At 39.6% G+C, this 18,449-nt stretch overlaps 1 protein-coding gene across 5 annotated transcripts in view; it reads right to left on the bottom strand.

Moving 5' to 3' along the window:
* The window catches only part of LOC131958313 (uncharacterized), a 109,742-nt gene that overhangs the window by 31,022 nt on the left and 60,271 nt on the right, over positions 1–18,449 (bottom strand). For all 5 annotated transcript variants that reach the window (XM_059323277.1, XM_059323278.1, XM_059323274.1 and 2 more), the window contains one exon: positions 1,243–1,381. In XM_059323277.1, coding sequence (XP_059179260.1) covers positions 1,243–1,381 — 139 coding nt within the window. The remainder of the gene's footprint in view (positions 1–1,242; positions 1,382–18,449) is intronic.

Here is an 18,449-nt window from a genome sequence, read left to right as displayed (position 1 = left end):
GTAGGAAGGTGTAAACAGTGAGAAGGCACACAGTATATGTGAAATGTTACAGTAATTATATACATAAATGAAAGAGTGCGGTATTGTCGAACAAAAAGAGGTGTATAGCAAACTCTTTTGATAAAGATACTACATGTGTCCCAAAATTAATTCACCATCTTTAAATTTTAAATAAAGTGAATAATAACTAAACATCGCTAAACATTTCATAAACAGATGATTCCTACACCAGCTATCTATAATTTATCTTCACAAACTAAAATAGTTCAACGTAATACACTCATCATCTTTTCCCCTTAGCGCCCAAGACCCATAGAGCAGCCACAGAAAGCTCTTTTTACTTCTGCCAATTGTCTTGACAGTCTCTCCCCCCCCCCCCCCCCCCCCCCAAAAAATATAGCCCACCCTATGTCAATTATTTTGCAATGCAGTGTTAGAACAAAATATATTTTGTAAAACATAGGTCTACTTTAAGTCACTGAAGTATACTCCCCTTATTCCAACCTTACTAGTCGCTTCCCCTGGTATACAACAGATCTAAGAGTAGTCGCTTCCCCTGATATACATCAGATCTTAAGATAATTTGCCGTGAAACTGTTCAAGGTCTAGTGAAAAACATTTCAAAACTAAACAGGATACTTTTTTGACTGGTTATACAAATATTCTAACCTGACATGAGCTGCATAAACATTTGGTTAGATTTTTGCTTTAAATAAACACAACTAAAAATCCGCATGTTTGGTGATGGTAAGCGATCTACCTGTTGTAGATCAACATGGCATTGTCCCATGGGCTTCCAGTAGATTTGAACGTGGTCTGACAATTAGAGATATGAACATTCTCCTTATAGGCATACCTTGTGGTTCATACCTACCTATTGCTCAGGATTACATTTTCAAACTTTACCCGCCCCCCCCCCCCCCCTCAATAAATCTAGTAACAAAACACTAGCAGTCTGCGCTTCTAAACTGCTAGGAAATATAAGTCCTTTTAAAGAACGGCAATTAAATATTTCCTTTGATAACAAATTCATAATCCTTACCATCATTCAACACAACATATAAACATACTAAAACTTCGAAGCGCTGTTGCAATGCCCTGCCCACGGTATTAGTACAAAAAAAAAATACATAAAGGAAAAAAACATCTACAGCCCACCTGTTGTAAAGAAAGAGGGACAAGAAATGCAAGCAGAAAACAAGAAATAATCAAAACTTATTTAAAAGAAAGATGCTAATTTACCTGCAGTTTGGCCAATGGAATGATGTCACAGTTCTGTGGTTTGTGCCAGACCGTCTTCTGGCTGGTAGCGTTGTAGTAGTAGAAGCGGGTCGTGTTGGGGTCGTACAGCTCCCACCATTGGTTGTCGTCTGACATTTTGCTGCAAGCAGAACAAGGGAACCGTGGTCACGTGATGGTCTCTAATAAAAATACTTTTCTTTTTTACTTCCGTGAGCAGGAAGTTAAGAGTGAGAAACTAAAGGTAAAAGAGTAAAGCTGTAGATGAGAAAATGTTCATACCGCGATACAGGTTTAGCGCAGGGGGAGGTAATCCGTTAAATATGTTTTATCACGTAACGTTAGTGGTTAGCTCCTCTTGTAATGAAATTGTAAAGAGTAAATGAATAAATACGACGAATATGATTTTGAGCATTTATCTAACAAGATGTTTGGGAATTTTTTAAAAAATTAATGAAGGGTTGATAATTAATTCTTCCTCGTGATAAAATTAAACGCGTACAAGTTATGGGGGAAGATGGTAACGTTAGTTAAAGCCAATAGCAACACAAGTAATGTGTTCTTTTATAACTGTTTTACAAGTAGATTTTTAAAGATTTGTAACGTATTAGTCACATTTCACACACAAACGAGCACCCTTTCGCACGTGCATACACACACATGTATATATACACATACATACATATCGCTGAGTTTTCTTTTGTTAATTAGGATAACATGCAACAACATCACAGCATACATAAAATACAACAATCCAGCCAGCAACTAGCCCGGAGCCGTAAGCTCTAGGATAACAAAGTTGAGCACCCAAGATTTTTCCTTAGCCGAACAAAATCCTCTTTTATCTCTCCCCCGTCACCTCTCCCAAAACACGTGCATAAATATTGTTGTACAGAAGGGAATATCCTCTCGGCTGTAGCGGCCATCGTGCACGAGCACTTTGATGTCGGAGGGAGATTGTCCTACGGGCGCTAGTAACCCCCATTGCTGGCTTTTAATAGGATTAGAAATACGAAACAAAAGACGGATAATGACGGCTCCAGAGAAACAGATATAAAAATATGTGTGTGTACGTAGACCTATCTATGTGTGTAACATCGTTGTCGTCTTGTCGAATAAAAAAAAAAACATGTATGTATATATATATATATATATATATATATATATATATATATATATATATATATATATATATAGACAGACAGACTTACAGGCGGATAGACAGACACAGGCGGATAGATAGATAGACAGACCGACATGTATGTAAAGGTGTATCAGACATGTATGTAAAGGTGTATAAGATAGTGGGCCATTAGACTACGACCAGGATTTTCTGTCTTGGCCTTGTATTGAACCACTGATCTAGTGGTAAAAATATATTGTTAATGCTGACAAGGGGGACATTTTGCTAGATGACCTCAGAAAACCCCAAAAAAAAAAAAAAATGGAGATAGGATTGTGCTGAAATTGGAGAACAATCGAAGCAAGGGCGGAATAGATTAGCTCGTGTCTGGCTAAAAATAGGGATGATGTCAACACAAAATGTAAGCATTTTTCTTACAGGTTTGCTTGTAGAGCAAGATTATTTTCAATGTGTATTTGGACATTTTCTTCTCTTCAGTTCTATATCCCGTGATATCGTGTGAATTACAATGATTAATCAGAGTTAAATTACTTATGATATCAAGATATCAAGATATCAAGTTGTATGGAGTTGGTGGGGGCGGGGGGGGGGGGGGGGGGGGGGGCGTTGAGTGGAGGCGTTAGCAGTTAGCAAACAGAACAACCTAGCAATAAATACGGAGAATCTATGGGCGGGTCGCTCTACATGTAACCTACCGACATCATCTTTAATGGTTGGAGAAGAAACAGTACACATTCTGACAAGGCTAGAGGAGAGACGGCGATACACGTTTTGACAGCATCCTTAGGGGAGTAACAGAGAGAATTCTGACAGAATGACTAGAGGAGAAAAACTTGGCAATGGTACAGACTACTCACTGGTACAAATTTTGATTGATGGCATTACGCCGAGCATCAGGTTTTTTTTTAACTAGGCTGGTTTATGGAGTCCTAGATAGAAGTAGGTGGTGATAGAGAAACCAGGCTGGGAAGGAAAATATTGGTGGTGTAATGTGAGGTGGTGGATGCGAGGTAGTGTATGTGAGGTGGTATGCTGTGGTTTATGGTATGTAGTAGCTTGATTGGTGGTGTATGTGAGTAGTGTGTGTGTGGTGTTAAGGGTAAGGTGATGTGATGTTATGAATGTGAAGTGGAGTGTATGGGGAGTGCGTGAGGTGGTGTGTGTGAGTTGTGTGTGTGGTGTTAAGGGTAAGGTGATGTGATGTTGTGAATGTGAAGTGGAGTGTATGGGGAGTGTGTGAGGTGGAGTGTGTGAGTAGTGTGTGTGATGGTAGGTCCAAGGTGATGTGATGTTGTAAATGTGAAGTGGTGTGTATGGGGAGTGTGTGAGGTGGTGTATGTGAGGAGGGTGTTGTGGTTTTAAGGGTAAGGTGTTGTGAATGTGAAGTGGAGTGTATGAGGAGTGTGTGAGGTGGTGTATGTGAGGAGGGCGTGGTGTTAAGGATAAGGTGATGTGATGTTATGAATGTGAGTGTATGAGGAGTGTGTGAGGTGGTAAGGATAAGGTGATTTTATGTTGTGAAGTGATGTGTATGAGGAGTGTGTGAGGTGGTGTTGAGAGAAGTCTGGCAATGCGCGACACGAAGGTGAGTGGTTTCCAATGAAGGCCTGAATAATGAGGTCATGCTCGTGGCTGCTCACACAGGTGAGTACACATGTGAGTGCTGGTACTCATCTAATGGAAACATCTGTACAATAGTTTTATATGACAGTGTGGGAAGGTATGAGATTTTATATTTTCATATATATTCACTATAAGCAAAACAAAAAAAATAACCCAAAATGTTAAAGTTTTAATAAATAAAATGTATTATCTTGGCATATGATTTCAGAGATTTAAGAGATCTTAGGTTTACCCGAAAGAATTAGAAGGCAAAAACGTCAAACGAGGTCTAATAAATATGAAAGATAAACTGCTAACAGTGCAGTGTACAGACAGACAACATTTATCGGCAACTGTGAAAAGCATATCAGGATAACCCAGACACCAGTGGGATTCTGGCACGCGAGAACCAGACAACTGACCCCCCCCCCCCCTCCCCACAGCAGACGCCAATTCTGCCCAGCGATCACCGCTATCCAACAGTAAATTTTTGGAGCCATCGATCAATATATTCACTATGGATAAGTACATTATCAAAGCTGTTCAGCGTGGACCAGCTCTATGACTACTAATAGCAACGGCTGGAAAATGAAGATGATAAAGAATGTGTTGACTAACGTAACACTGGATACCAGGATGCATCTCTAGCACTAGAAGGTATATTTACAGGCGCGATGACGTGGCGCCCAGACAAGAAGCTATCTTAAACGCCAGCACTGTCATGGGCTGTAGAGTAAATCTTGTGTATGCGACGGTATCAGGCCAGCCCACATGCGATACCGCGGCCCAAAATACGACCATAAAAATCAAATACGATGAGAGGCCAAGTTTCAAGGGGAAGACAACCTGCTCTTTTATTTTTCAGCAGCGGTGTATCAAGGTAGACGAGTAAACATCGGCGTTGAATGTGCACAATACACGTTCAGGTGGAGGTACTGAGAGGGTGGAGGAGGGGTGGTTATAAATAGGCTGGTAGATGAAGGGCAATGTGTGATGTACAACCAGGTTGTGTGATACGGTTGTGGGTGGAGGCTGACAGACAGACTGGGTTTAGATACAGCTGAAGGGGACATGTTGCAACAATGCAAGCACACCCCCGCCATCTCAGGTTATAGAGCTAGGCATGGTTTTCGTCAGAGAGGGATAGAACATATACTGTCACAGTCCCATCAGAGAGGAATAGAACATCTATTGTCACAGTCCCATCAGAGAGGAATACAACATTTATTGTCACAGTCCCATCAGAGAGGAATACATATATTTCAGTCATATCAAAGAGGAATACAACATCTATTGTCATAGTCCCTTAAGAGAAGAATACTACATCTATCGTCAGTTATTAAAGAAATCTGGGGGGAGGTAATGTATGTGTATGTATATATATATATATATATATATATATATATATATATATATATATATATATATATATATATATATATATATATATATATATATATATATATATACTTTTTTTTTTTTTAATCTCTCACATTTTACCAACTTAGAAATACAAAGTGAGAAAATTTTGGAGAAAGACTTTTTTTAAAACTAAAAGTGCATTTACTTGAAGCTAAAAGGTAATGTATCCTTCAATCAACTTCCTGATTAAAAAATAAAAATAACTTTTAAAAAGAACGAAACCCTTCTTTCATACAATAACCTGATTATTAGCCCTATCCGCCACACCTTGTGAAAACCCCATCGATATTAAAGGATTTTAGGTATCTAGACGAGGAAAGAAAAATCACCGGGTCTGTTTGGGAAACCTAGAGATAACCCACACCTTGCCGTAGCTGATACACCTCCAACCTCAGCTCGTGGAGGTAGGCGAGTGTCGAGTACCAATCACCTAGGTAACCGGTCAGGTGGAACCCTGCGTCAGGTGAGATGGACTCACTAAGGAATGTAATAATTGCTGGGGGCCATGCGAATAATTGGCGGAGACAGGCTGGCACGTTACAAGTGCCGGGGGTGAGGTCGTGTCACAGTGCGGATAGTCATAATGGTACTACTGGTTACATGTTTCAGTACAGCTAGTCATGGTGGTACTACTGGTTACATGTTTCAGTACAGCTAGTCATAGTGGTACTACTGGTTACATGTTTCAGTACAGCTAGTCATAGTGGTACTACTGGTTACATGTTTCAGTACAGCTAGTCATAGTGGTACTACTGGTTACATGTTTCAGTACAGCTAGTCATAGTGGTACTACTGGTTACATGTTGCAGTACAGCTAGTCATAATGGTACTACTGGTTACATGTTGCAGTACAGCTAGTCATAGTGGTACTACTGGTTACATGTTGCAGTACAGCTAGTCATAATGGTACTACTGGTTACATGTTTCAGTACAGCTAGTCATAATGGTACTACTGGTTACATGTTTCAGTACAGCTAGACATAGTGGTACTACTGGTTACATGTTTCAGTACAGCTAGTCATAGTGGTACTACTGGTTACATGTTTCAGTACAGCTAGTCATGGTGGTACTACTGATTACATGTTTCAGTACAGCTAGTCATAATGGTACTACTGGTTACATGTTTCAGTACAGCTAGACATAGTGGTACTACTGGTTACATGTTTCAGTACAGCTAGTCATAGTGGTACTACTGGTTACATGTTTCAGTACAGCTAGTCATAGTGGTACTACTGGTTACATGTTGCAGTACAGCTAGTCATAATGGTACTACTGGTTACATGTTTCAGTACAGCTAGTCATAGTGGTACTACTGGTTACATGTTGCAGTACAGCTAGTCATAATGGTACTACTGGTTACATGTTTCAGTACAGCTAGTCATAATGGTACTACTGGTTACATGTTTCAGTACAGCTAGACATAGTGGTACTACTGGTTACATGTTTCAGTACAGCTAGTCATAGTGGTACTACTGGTTACATGTTTCAGTACAGCTAGTCATAGTGGTACTACTGGTTACATGTTTCAGTACAGCTAGTCATGATGGTACTACTGGTTACATGTTTCAGTACAGCTAGACATAGTGGTACTACTGGTTACATGTTTCAGTACAGCTAGTCATAGTGGTACTACATGTTTTAGTACAGCTAGTCATAGTGGTACTACTGGTTACATGTTTCAGTACAGCTAGTCATAGTGGTACTACTGGTTACATGTTTTAGTACAGCTAGTCATAGTGGTACTACTGGTTACATGTTTCAGTACAGCTAGTCATAGTGGTACTACATGTTTTAGTACAGCTAGTCATAGTGGTACTACTGGTTACATGTTTCAGTACAGCTAGTCATAGTGGTACTACTGGTTACATGTTTCAGTACAGCTAGTCATAGTGGTACTACTGGTTACATGTTTCAGTACAGCTAGTCATAGTGGTACTACTGGTTACATGTTTCAGTACAGCTAGTCATAATGGTACTACTGGTTACATGTTTCAGTACAGCTAGTCATAGTGGTACTACTGGTTACATGTTTCAGTACAGCTAGTCATAGTGGTACTACTGGTTACATGTTTCAGTACAGCTAGTCATAGTGGTACTACTGGTTACATGTTTCAGTACAGCTAGTCATAATGGTACTACTGGTTACATGTTTCAGTACAGCTAGTCATAGTGGTACTACATGTTTTAGTACAGCTAGTCATAATGGTACTACTGGTTACATGTTTCAGTACAGCTAGTCATAGTGGTACTACTGGTTACATGTTTCAGTACAGCTAGTCATAGTGGTACTACATGTTTTAGTACAGCTAGTCATAGTGGTACTACTGGTTACATGTTTCAGTACAGCTAGTCATAGTGGTACTACTGGTTACATGTTTTAGTACAGCTAGTCATAGTGGTACTACTGGTTACATGTTTCAGTACAGCTAGTCATAGTGGTACTACATGTTTTAGTACAGCTAGTCATAGTGGTACTACTGGTTACATGTTTCAGTACAGCTAGTCATAGTGGTACTACTGGTTACATGTTTCAGTACAGCTAGTCATGGTGGTACTACTGATTACATGTTTCAGTACAGCTAGTCATAGTGGTACTACTGGTTACATGTTTCAGTACAGCTAGTCATAGTGGTACTACTGGTTACATGTTTCAGTACAGCTAGTCATAGTGGTACTACTGGTTACATGTTTCAGTACAGCTAGTCATAATGGTACTACTGGTTACATGTTTCAGTACAGCTAGTCATAGTGGTACTACTGGTTACATGTTTCAGTACAGCTAGTCATAGTGGTACTACTGGTTACATGTTTCAGTACAGCTAGTCATAGTGGTACTACTGGTTACATGTTTCAGTACAGCTAGTCATAATGGTACTACTGGTTACATGTTTCAGTACAGCTAGTCATAGTGGTACTACATGTTTTAGTACAGCTAGTCATAATGGTACTACTGGTTACATGTTTCAGTACAGCTAGTCATAGTGGTACTACTGGTTACATGTTTCAGTACAGCTAGTCATAGTGGTACTACTGGTTACATGTTTCAGTACAGCTAGACATAGTGGTACTACTGGTTACATGTTTCAGTACAGCTAGTCATAGTGGTACTACTGGTTACATGTTTCAGTACAGCTAGTCATAGTGGTACTACTGGTTACATGTTTCAGTACAGCTAGTCATGGTGGTACTACCGGTTACATGTTTCAGTACAGCTAGTCATAGTGGTACTACTGGTTACATGTTTCAGTACAGCTAGTCATAGTGGTACTACCGGTTACATGTTTCAGTACAGCTAGTCATGGTGGTACTACTGGTTACATGTTTCAGTACGGCTAGTCATAGTGGTACTACTGGTTACATGTTTCAGTACAGCTAGTCATGGTGGTACTACTGGTTACATGTTTCAGTACAGCTAGTCATAGTGGTACTACTGGTTACATGTGTCAGTACAGCTAGTCATGGTGGTACTACCGGTTACATGTTTCAGTACAGCTAGTCATGGTGGTACTACTGGTTACATGTTTCAGTACAGCTAGTCATGGTGGTACTACTGATTACATGTTTCAGTACAGCTAGTCATAATGGTACTACTGGTTACATGTTTTAGTACAGCTAGACATAGTGGTACTACTGGTTACATGTTTCAGTACAGCTAGTCATAGTGGTACTACTGGTTTCTTGTTTCAGTACAGCTAGTCATAGTGGTACTAGTCAAAGTGTTGCTACCGATTACATATTTCTATACGACTAGTCAAGCGCCTAACTGGCTGCAGTACAGGAGTAGGAGATTATCTAGTGCTGAAACAAAAACAGCTGCTGTCCCATGTCTTAGTGAAACTGTCTGTACTGCCATCTCGCGGTGTTGCCACGTCTTTAACTGTCTAGACAACTTTCCTTCAACTACAGCAACTTAGTGTTATCAGACACCTTTAGACAAGGCAGTGACACTTAACATTCCAGCCTAGGTTAGACAGAAAATGTGTTCGTTGTTTAAAAAAATAAGTTTAAATGTTTAAAGACGGGCTAATTTTTTTTAAAAATAAAATGATTCTTGGTTCAATACCAATCATGTGTTGTAAAGCGAACGGTAAACATCTGCTGTCTATTACTGCAAAGAAAGGGGGGAAAAGTATGAAAAGTGAAAAGTGACACTTTAAATGTATTCAGACTTCGCGAACTGAACATGTTTTCAATACGTTCATAACCTTGACACAGTGTGGAGTAAATGAAGCAAGGGTGGAAAAAAAGACGTATATTTAAAACGAAGTCGGTCCGTTTATTTTAGTGATGAAGGAAAATTAGTAAAAGCAATCCTCATATACTATAACCGCTAACCCAAAATAGCAATAGATGTAAGTAGCAGTACCATGCAGTAAGTCCTGCAATGCCGATAGGATATGGTAGACGTCCATATATATATATCTATAGAGTGGCACTAGTATCTCAACGTCAGGACATGGCTGGCATGAAAGATGAGATTAGGAATAATAGCACCACCATTTGACATACAGGGGCAGGGGAGATACAGGGGGTGGGCTAATACAGAGTGTGAGGGAGGGGGTCGATACAGAAAGGGCGAAGGGGGGGGGGGGGAGGGGGGGGGGGGGTTAAATCCAGGTGAGCTACGTTTAATTGGTTATCTCCTCCGTGTAAACAAGTTATTTTTTCTCTGATAATCCAGCTAGATCTGAACTTAGCGTGGGTATTTGAGTTCTATCTCGGTGTTATGGACTCAGAGATATTCATGTTTTTAAATGTCGAAAACTGTTTTTAATGATCTGAGGTATTAATCTACATGTAGCATAAAACTAACACTTAAAAAACAAGATAGGCGAAATGGTATAAGATATATTCCTATGTTCGCAATATACAGGTTATCATCTTGAATAGATCTATAAGCTACTATTGGCAAAAATACTGAGAACATCTACATTAAAGAGAGTTTTTGACATTTTGTTTTTTATATAAATCCGCTTTTTTGTGTCGTTTTTTTTTAGTATTTACCTATTTTTCATCTATGCAATAAATGTAATGGTATAAGTGTGTATTAGAAAGTAAGAGATATAAGGGTGTAATAAACACTACAATTTCCAAGTCGTTTTTTCTCTTATCAAGGTTTTATATTACTAACAAATATTACTAACACACAAACCGTATTTATAACGTTTAAGTAAATTAGAAAGCCAAATTAAGAGAACGTTAACCCATAAATATATATGCACATTTCATGTTGTATGTTGTTGATTTCTATAACCTAAACAGAGAAAACAACGCCCTAGGGTTTTACTCTAAGGTGTGATGTCAAGAAGCATGTTATTTACTTCATTATGTTAAGCCATAGGATGACACGAAGGTCCCTTTTAATAACCAGGAGCCATGTTTTAGAACACGACATCCGCTTGGCCTAGCTAGCCTGTTCAAATTGGTGGAGCTTCGTGTCAGTGCTATGTCAAGAGATGACTGACACTTCCTGGATTTGTTTCATGCACATGTACAAGCCCACTTAGAGCATTTACATAATGCACAGTTCAAGGGTGATGCACAGTTTAGGCGTAATGCCCAGGTACAGTTTAATGTCCAAATACAGCATAATTCACGGGTACAGCATTATGTCCAGGTACAGCATAATGCTCAGGTACCGTTTAATGTCCAAATACAGCATAATTCACAGGTACAGCATTATGTCCAAATACAGCATAATTCACAGGTACAGCATACTGTCTTCACAGGTACAGCATACTGTCCAGGTACAGCACAATTCCCAGGTAAAGTGTAATAGCAGTAAATATTAATGCCCATGTGTAGTACCAGCCAGTCTGTCTTTGTTTTAAAGCGACGTTTCAGTTATATTTAAGCCCATTTAAATGTAGGGGACAAGAACTTAACATATCAATATATTTTCTTCACAACGCGTATTACGTTCTACCCCCAAACACCCACCGCAGTTGCACGTATACAAACCGCCTCATTACCACCTTGCTAATCCTAACCCCGACTTAAGACATACTACTTCACATAAAAGCCAGACAGCCCCAGTTGACGTGAGAATCGTGACACCGTTATCTACACAAACTCAGAGAGAGAAAAACTATCACCATAGTAACGAGTATATAACAGAAGAGGAGGGATGCAGATATCTCCTGTACAGATAGCAGCCGTCAGCTACTTAAACTAATAAATATCTGATCCGGGGGAATTGGTTCTCCTAATTGAATGAATCAGAGAGCCGGGGTAGAAGACAGAAGGTAAATGTATCAAGATGTCAGGAGGGGATTTAGCCCCTGTACGGCAGCTCTTGTAAACTTAGCTGAGTGGATGCCATCAAGCTCTCGGTGTATCACAGTGGATGTCGTTGTTTGGACATTCAGTTTTTTGAAGCTTAGTTCAGTGTGGCAACATATGTGTAGTTGCATATGCGCTATGTGTGTATATGTGGATGTATTATATATATATATATATATATATATATATATATATATATATATATATATATATATATATATATATATATATAATATATATATATATATATATAATATATATATTATATATAAATAAAATGTATGTGCATATATTTATACAGTTATATAACTAGATTGGAATCTATGTGAACATTCTATCTAAATTTTATGTATGTGCTTGGATTTGGGTAGATACTCTATAAGTTATATCCCAATTAGTTCTATTTCTATAAAAGTAAACATTATCATATCACTAGTTGTAACATCTCTTCGTCATCTATTTCTGTAAGTAAATAAAAAAACTTCTTAAGTGTTAGTCAACAAAAGCTTCTATTGAAATCTTGTATGTTTATTTGCGACTACAGGAACAGGTTTCTATCTGTTGAACACATATGGAACGTTAGAGAGAAAAAAAACAAAACCCTCATAACCAAGGCAAACATAGCTCAACAGAACACAAATTGTTGGCCAGTCTAATCTGACACTTATATGTCCTGAGTTTCTTATTTGGTCTCCGGGGAACACAAAGGGTCCATTCAGTTGGCTGCCCCTTCATGAGACACGAGGCCTCTGGTGATAAGGTTTATGCAGCTGCTGGCGTCAACGATACCTTCTGTTTGTGTTGTAGTGGGTCTCAGTCTGTTGGGCCAACGACCCCTTCTGTTTGTGTTGCAGTGGGTCTCAGTCTGTTGGGTCAACGATACCTTCTGTTTGTGTTGCAGTGGGTCTCAGTCTGTTGGGTCAACTATACCTTCTGTTTGTGTTGCAGTGGGTCTCAGTCTGTTGGGTCAACGATACCTTCTGTTTGTGTTGCAGTGGGTCTCAGTCTGTTGGGTCAACTATACCTTCTGTTTGTGTTGCAGTGGGTCTCAGTCTGTTGGGTCAACGATACCTTCTGTTTGTGTTGCAGTGGGTCTCAGTCTGTTGGGTCAACTATACCTTCTGTTTGTGTTGCAGTGGGTCTCAGTCTGTTGGGTCAACTATACCTTCTGTTTGTGTTGCAGTGGGTCTCAGTCTGTTGGTTCAACTATACCTTCTGTTTGTGTTGCAGTGGGTCTCAGTCTGTTGGGCCAACGATACCTTCTGTTTGTGTTGCAGTGGGTCTCAGTCTGTTGGGCCAACTATACCTACTGTTTGTGTTGCAGTGGGTCTCAGTCTGTTGGGCCAACTATACCTTCTGTTTGTGTTGCAGTGGGTCTCAGTCTGTTGGGCCAACGATACCTTCTGTTTGTGTTGCAGTGGGTCTCAGTCTGTTGGGCCAACTATACCTTCTGTTTGTGTTGCAGTGGGTCTCAGTCTGTTGGGCCAACTATACCTACTGTTTGTGTTGCAGTGGGTCTCAGTCTGTTGGGCCAACTATACCTACTGTTTGTGTTGCAGTGGGTCTCAGTCTGTTGGGCCAACTATACCTACTGTTTGTGTTGCAGTGGGTCTCAGTCTGTTGGGCCAACTATACCTACTGTTTGTGTTGCAGTGGGTCTCAGTCTGTTGGGCCAACTATACCTACTGTTTGTGTTGCAGTGGGTCTCAGTCTGTTGGGCCAACTATACCTACTGTTTGTGTTGCAGTGGGTCTCAGTCTGTTGGGCCAACTATACCTTCTGTTTGTGTTGCAGTGGGTCTCAGTCTGTTGGGCCAACGATACCTTCTGTTTGTGTTGCAGTGGGTATCAGTCTGATGCACAGAACCAGGCTGATCATATATAGCACACGAGGCTCTTAGAGCTCTGCAATTATCGTCTTTAGGGTCGAAGATCTTTGTCATTGTGCTGCAGAGTATCGACATAATGTAGATACCAGTGTAGACCAACACATAAGGTAATAAGGCTAGATGTGTACGAGTCTACGATACCTGCTATTTGCTAAGTAATCATGATTTAACTTACGGTCTAAAATAAACCAAAAACGATCTAAAAATAAAGTTGAAAAAAAAACTATTTAAAGATGTCATCATACAACAAGTTCACAACGCATAGCTTTCAGATAAACTACAAGGCTCAAAATATAAGAGTAGTATTGTTGCCTTAACTTTTAAAAATTACACCAACTTATAAACCATTCGACACCAGCTAGTAAGTTTTTATTTTTTATTTTTTCATTTAAAAGTAGAAGATAGTTTGTGAACTATCAGGGTTTTACCGAGATGGGAGTGAAGACTGCCACAAGACAGACACAACAAGTGAGGTCCACTGTGTTGCTCTTATCTCCAGCTAAAATAGCTCTCTGGTGTCTGTCATCATTAGCCTGACTTTTATCTACAGTAAATATTAGTTTATTTTAATTTTGATATTAAAATAAACACGAGGTATACAAGTTCGCTTCTTGTTTACATCTTTAAAAATATAAGCTGCTCCAGTCAAAATAAATATAATTAGACACAGAATTATTTATAGCGAGAAGACTACATTAGAATTACATGGTATTTTGTCAAGAAGGATTTACTTTGTAAGAAGTCTGCCCATGTCTTTTCTCTTTCGTCAGTTTAATTAAGAGACGGTTAATACATATTGTTAATGGTGGTAAATGATAACTGTAGGGGGTCGGGGGTTTCTTTGTAGAGGTGGGTAGGAATGTGTGGAGGCGGTATGGGGGTGTTTGTAGTCTGAGTATGGGTCTGTGGCGACGAGGTCGATTATGTAGTGGCGGGGTAGGTGTGTATGGGGGTATAGCGAGTTTGTGTTATCACATACCCCCCACCATCATTAGCCTGTGCACTCACACCTTATTTGTGTAAGCAGCATTGAGTAAATAACCAGCCTGGTTCAAGCACAGATAGCCAGTATCTTCCAACAAACAAGCCAGAGTAAAAAAGAAAACCCCATGTGTTTCTTGTTACTAGCCCGTAACTAGTTTAACCCGTAACAAGCGAAGACACGTGATCAGAAGTGTTGGTATATAAACGTGTGGGAGGAGGGTGGGGGAGAGAAAATGCATTAAGCTAATGCCTACAGATGAGAAAAGGTAAAGGCAATATAAACAATAATGCCAGCACGTGTTGTGACACCTCAAAGCACCGGCAGTACTCACGTTCAGTGTCAAAGAGAATTTTCGTTCCCCGTTGCCGACAATTTGAACCTAAAGACAAGCGGTGAGTCTAGACTCCCACAACATCAAGGGTTATCTCCCCTTAGATCAACCACAACACTCCCCACTATATACGGCCTAACGTCCCATAGACCAAACCACAACACTCCACACTATATATGGCTTATCGCCCCATAGACCAACTACAACACTCCCCACTATATACGGCCGATCGTCCCATAGACCAACTACAACACTCCCCACTATATACGGCCTATCGCCCCATAGATCAACTACAACACCCCACACTATCTACTCAGCCATCACCACATCACCGTTACACCTCGGCAGAGCATGCATCCATTACAGCCACACCTCACGGTTTACCCCCTGCCCCTGACACCCATCTTACCTAATGTACTACACGGGTGCTGGAATACGAGGTATGGTGCCATCTATTTGCCACACCTGGGATTTCTTCTAATTTGACATAGATTTTTATCACCAGGTAATGTAGTGAAATCTTTGCGAGACTACAGCGTCGTGAGTAAATTGAAAACGACTTTAGTTTACTAAATATCCTGTTCATTCTACTATGTGTCAAGCACTGTGCCCCTATCTATGTATCTATGACTATAGTGTTCTAACTAAAAGCACAATGGCATCTAATCAACCACGCTTGCAAAGTCAAAAAAATATGAAAAAGACAATTTAAATTAATCTAATAGTGTGGGGCTACAAAAACTTCTCTGCCTGATTGCTAGCATCTGGCTATAAAATATTCCTCACATGTTATACAAGTCACACACGCTGTCTTGAATGTTATAAAGGTTTAGTGTATTACAGTTGAGCGTCTGTACCCCAGACAAACTAAGTAACCTCGCCACATTTCCACGCAAGCCGTGGTATAAGTTATAAAATTATAACTTATACCACGTTGGCTTCAAAGAAGTTTTTTTTTTCGGAAACACAAAAGTAAAGAAAGGAGTCTGACCAAGTCTTGAACCGTAAGCTGTGAACACTTCATAAGTGACCAATGTAAAGCTGTCTATCGTTACGTGTACTCCGATGTATAATACTAATACTATACCATCGTGTACATGTGTATGTTAACCCATCACACTCACGACCGTGTACCCCCGTGCCGTACACACTCACACACACCTGTACACTTTAAATTATCTGCATCGTATAACCACGAACATCCTGTATTCCCACCGATATCTCTCCGTACACCTGCCAATGCCTACAACCACGTACGCCCCGTATATGACAGCAGTACCTACTAGTCTGACACAACTCTCACATCGCTACAGCAGATCTCGACTACCTTACCCACCAAAAAACCGCAATTAACCCAACCCGATCTGTACTCACCAAGTGCATCTATGTCTGACTGTAATATCAGACTGCCTCCTTCCGGTGAGCAGCACTTCATTATGCGTCATCACTGATACCGCATCTCCCCCCCCCCCCTCCCACACCACAGCTACCTACACATTTTTTCCCCTTTTATCTTTATAATGAGATCAAATACATTTATTTAAAAACTCTTGAGATATTTTTTTTTACCTAGTATAAGCAGAATCCACGTGAAAATAAATGAGGAAATATTACAATGCGTCGAGGGGAACACGTTTTGGGTCGCTCAGAGATCCCAGTGATTGAGAGATTTGCTTATCTGGATGCGCACATTTCTTTCCCTCCTGTAAAGCCGGCCTATCAAACTATTTTTTTTACCTGGTCCGTGTGAACCAGGTTGAAGCACTCTGCCAGGTAAAACTTGAATTCTATCGACCTGAGGGTAACCTGCATGTCATTACCCTGAAATAGTCCCCCTCACCTCCCCTTTCCATACAAAAAACTCGCGGGTTAGTTTGAAGTCCAGAGGGAGTTAATTTATTTACTTTTAAGTTTTCAATTTATATTACATTTTTTATTCGAATCCTGTTTTTTTACTATAACACATGCTTTGGAAATTGAAAAAATATATAAGAAATATATTTATTATTATTAAAGATTGTAAACCACATTGAATATAAATCTTCAAATAGCACAACGTAGGCTGATAAATTAGAATTAGAATAATCAAGAGGGAATAAGGGATTGTTAACTTTAATGTTAAAGAATCACTGCTTTGATCCTCTGCTTTGATCTCAGAAGTACATTACGCTGTTCAAATTTAAATTTTAAAAGATTAATTACGACGTGAATGGTGATGTTGATGTTTAAGAAATGTAACCTTTATTTCAGAGGCGTAGCGACCCTTCCCGGCGCCCGGGGACAAACTTTCGATTTGCACCCCCACTCAACCTTTCAATTTATTTTTCCAACCCATTTTGGCTCCCCCTAAAGTCGGCGCCCGGGGACGTATGCCCCACCCCCACCCCGCTACGCCTGTTTTATTTGACTCTCTACTTTCTTTACCATACCAAAATTTTAAAACGGAATCAATCCAAACAAAACAGAACGTATATGTGATAACATTGATGCCCTAGTCTATTCACGAGCATAAAACATGCAGATAAAGGCGTGTACCTCGCGTCTGCAGATGTGCAGATACGGCTCCTGCATCAGCAGGCACCGGCGCTGTAAACAAGTCATGAGCCTTAATGAGCCGCCTCCCTGTCCCGACCATTTACCTACCGTGGAGGTGGGGGCGGCCGGTGACACAAGTCAACCCGATAACCGTCAGCGCCACCCAGGGTGAGCGGGGAACACAGCGAGAACGGTGACATGCTCCTAATTAATAAAACATCAGTCCGGGTAATGAACGGGAGTAATTGCAAAACTTGGCGGCTTTTTACGGCAGGTACCACAGCTGGGGTGTATATAGCGTGATGCCAGCACATACGGTATACTCATGTACATATGTGTGCGTGTATATATATATATATATATATATATATATATATATATATAAATATATATATATATATATATATATATATATATATATATATATATATATATATATATATATATATATATATATATATATATATATATATATATGTAATGTAAATATCTAGATGAGTGATTATATATGCACATAATATACAGATTTCAGTGTAGATGTGTTATATATGTCTATGTATATATTCTTATCTGTATACACGCGCATACATGCACATTTACATAAAAAAATAGCTCAGAAGTCTGAGTTGTTTTTTGTCGTTTCATTAGCATGAAGCTATCATAGAATATTGCGTGCCAACATCTTGTAAATCTGTCGCTAGTTTATTTTGTCCGAAATTATTGAATTTGCTAAGTTTTTTTATGGTAAAAGATCAAACAAGTTTTTTGCCTGAGATTATAACGTTGCAACTGCCTGAGTCAGAATAACCTGCTATTTGGTTGATGGATTCAATAATTATAAAGCGCTTAGCAAGCTCCCTACTTTTTTCCCCACAATAAATTACAGTAAAAAATAGTAGGGGAAATAATCCGTGCCGCCAAAAAAGACTGAGTGCATCTTTGAAAAGTTATAGGAGACATCAAAGGCGTAGAAATAAATTAATCATTTTTTTTCTCTCTTAATAAAACATTCCCAATTAGT

Source organism: Physella acuta, unplaced genomic scaffold (genome assembly GCF_028476545.2).
Source record: "Physella acuta isolate Inbredline_101_S28 unplaced genomic scaffold, ASM2847654v3 ptg001316l, whole genome shotgun sequence".
Taxonomy (NCBI): domain Eukaryota; kingdom Metazoa; phylum Mollusca; class Gastropoda; family Physidae; genus Physella; species Physella acuta.
Note: the sequence above shows the minus strand (reverse complement) of the source record. Positions and strands in the feature narration are given on the sequence as shown.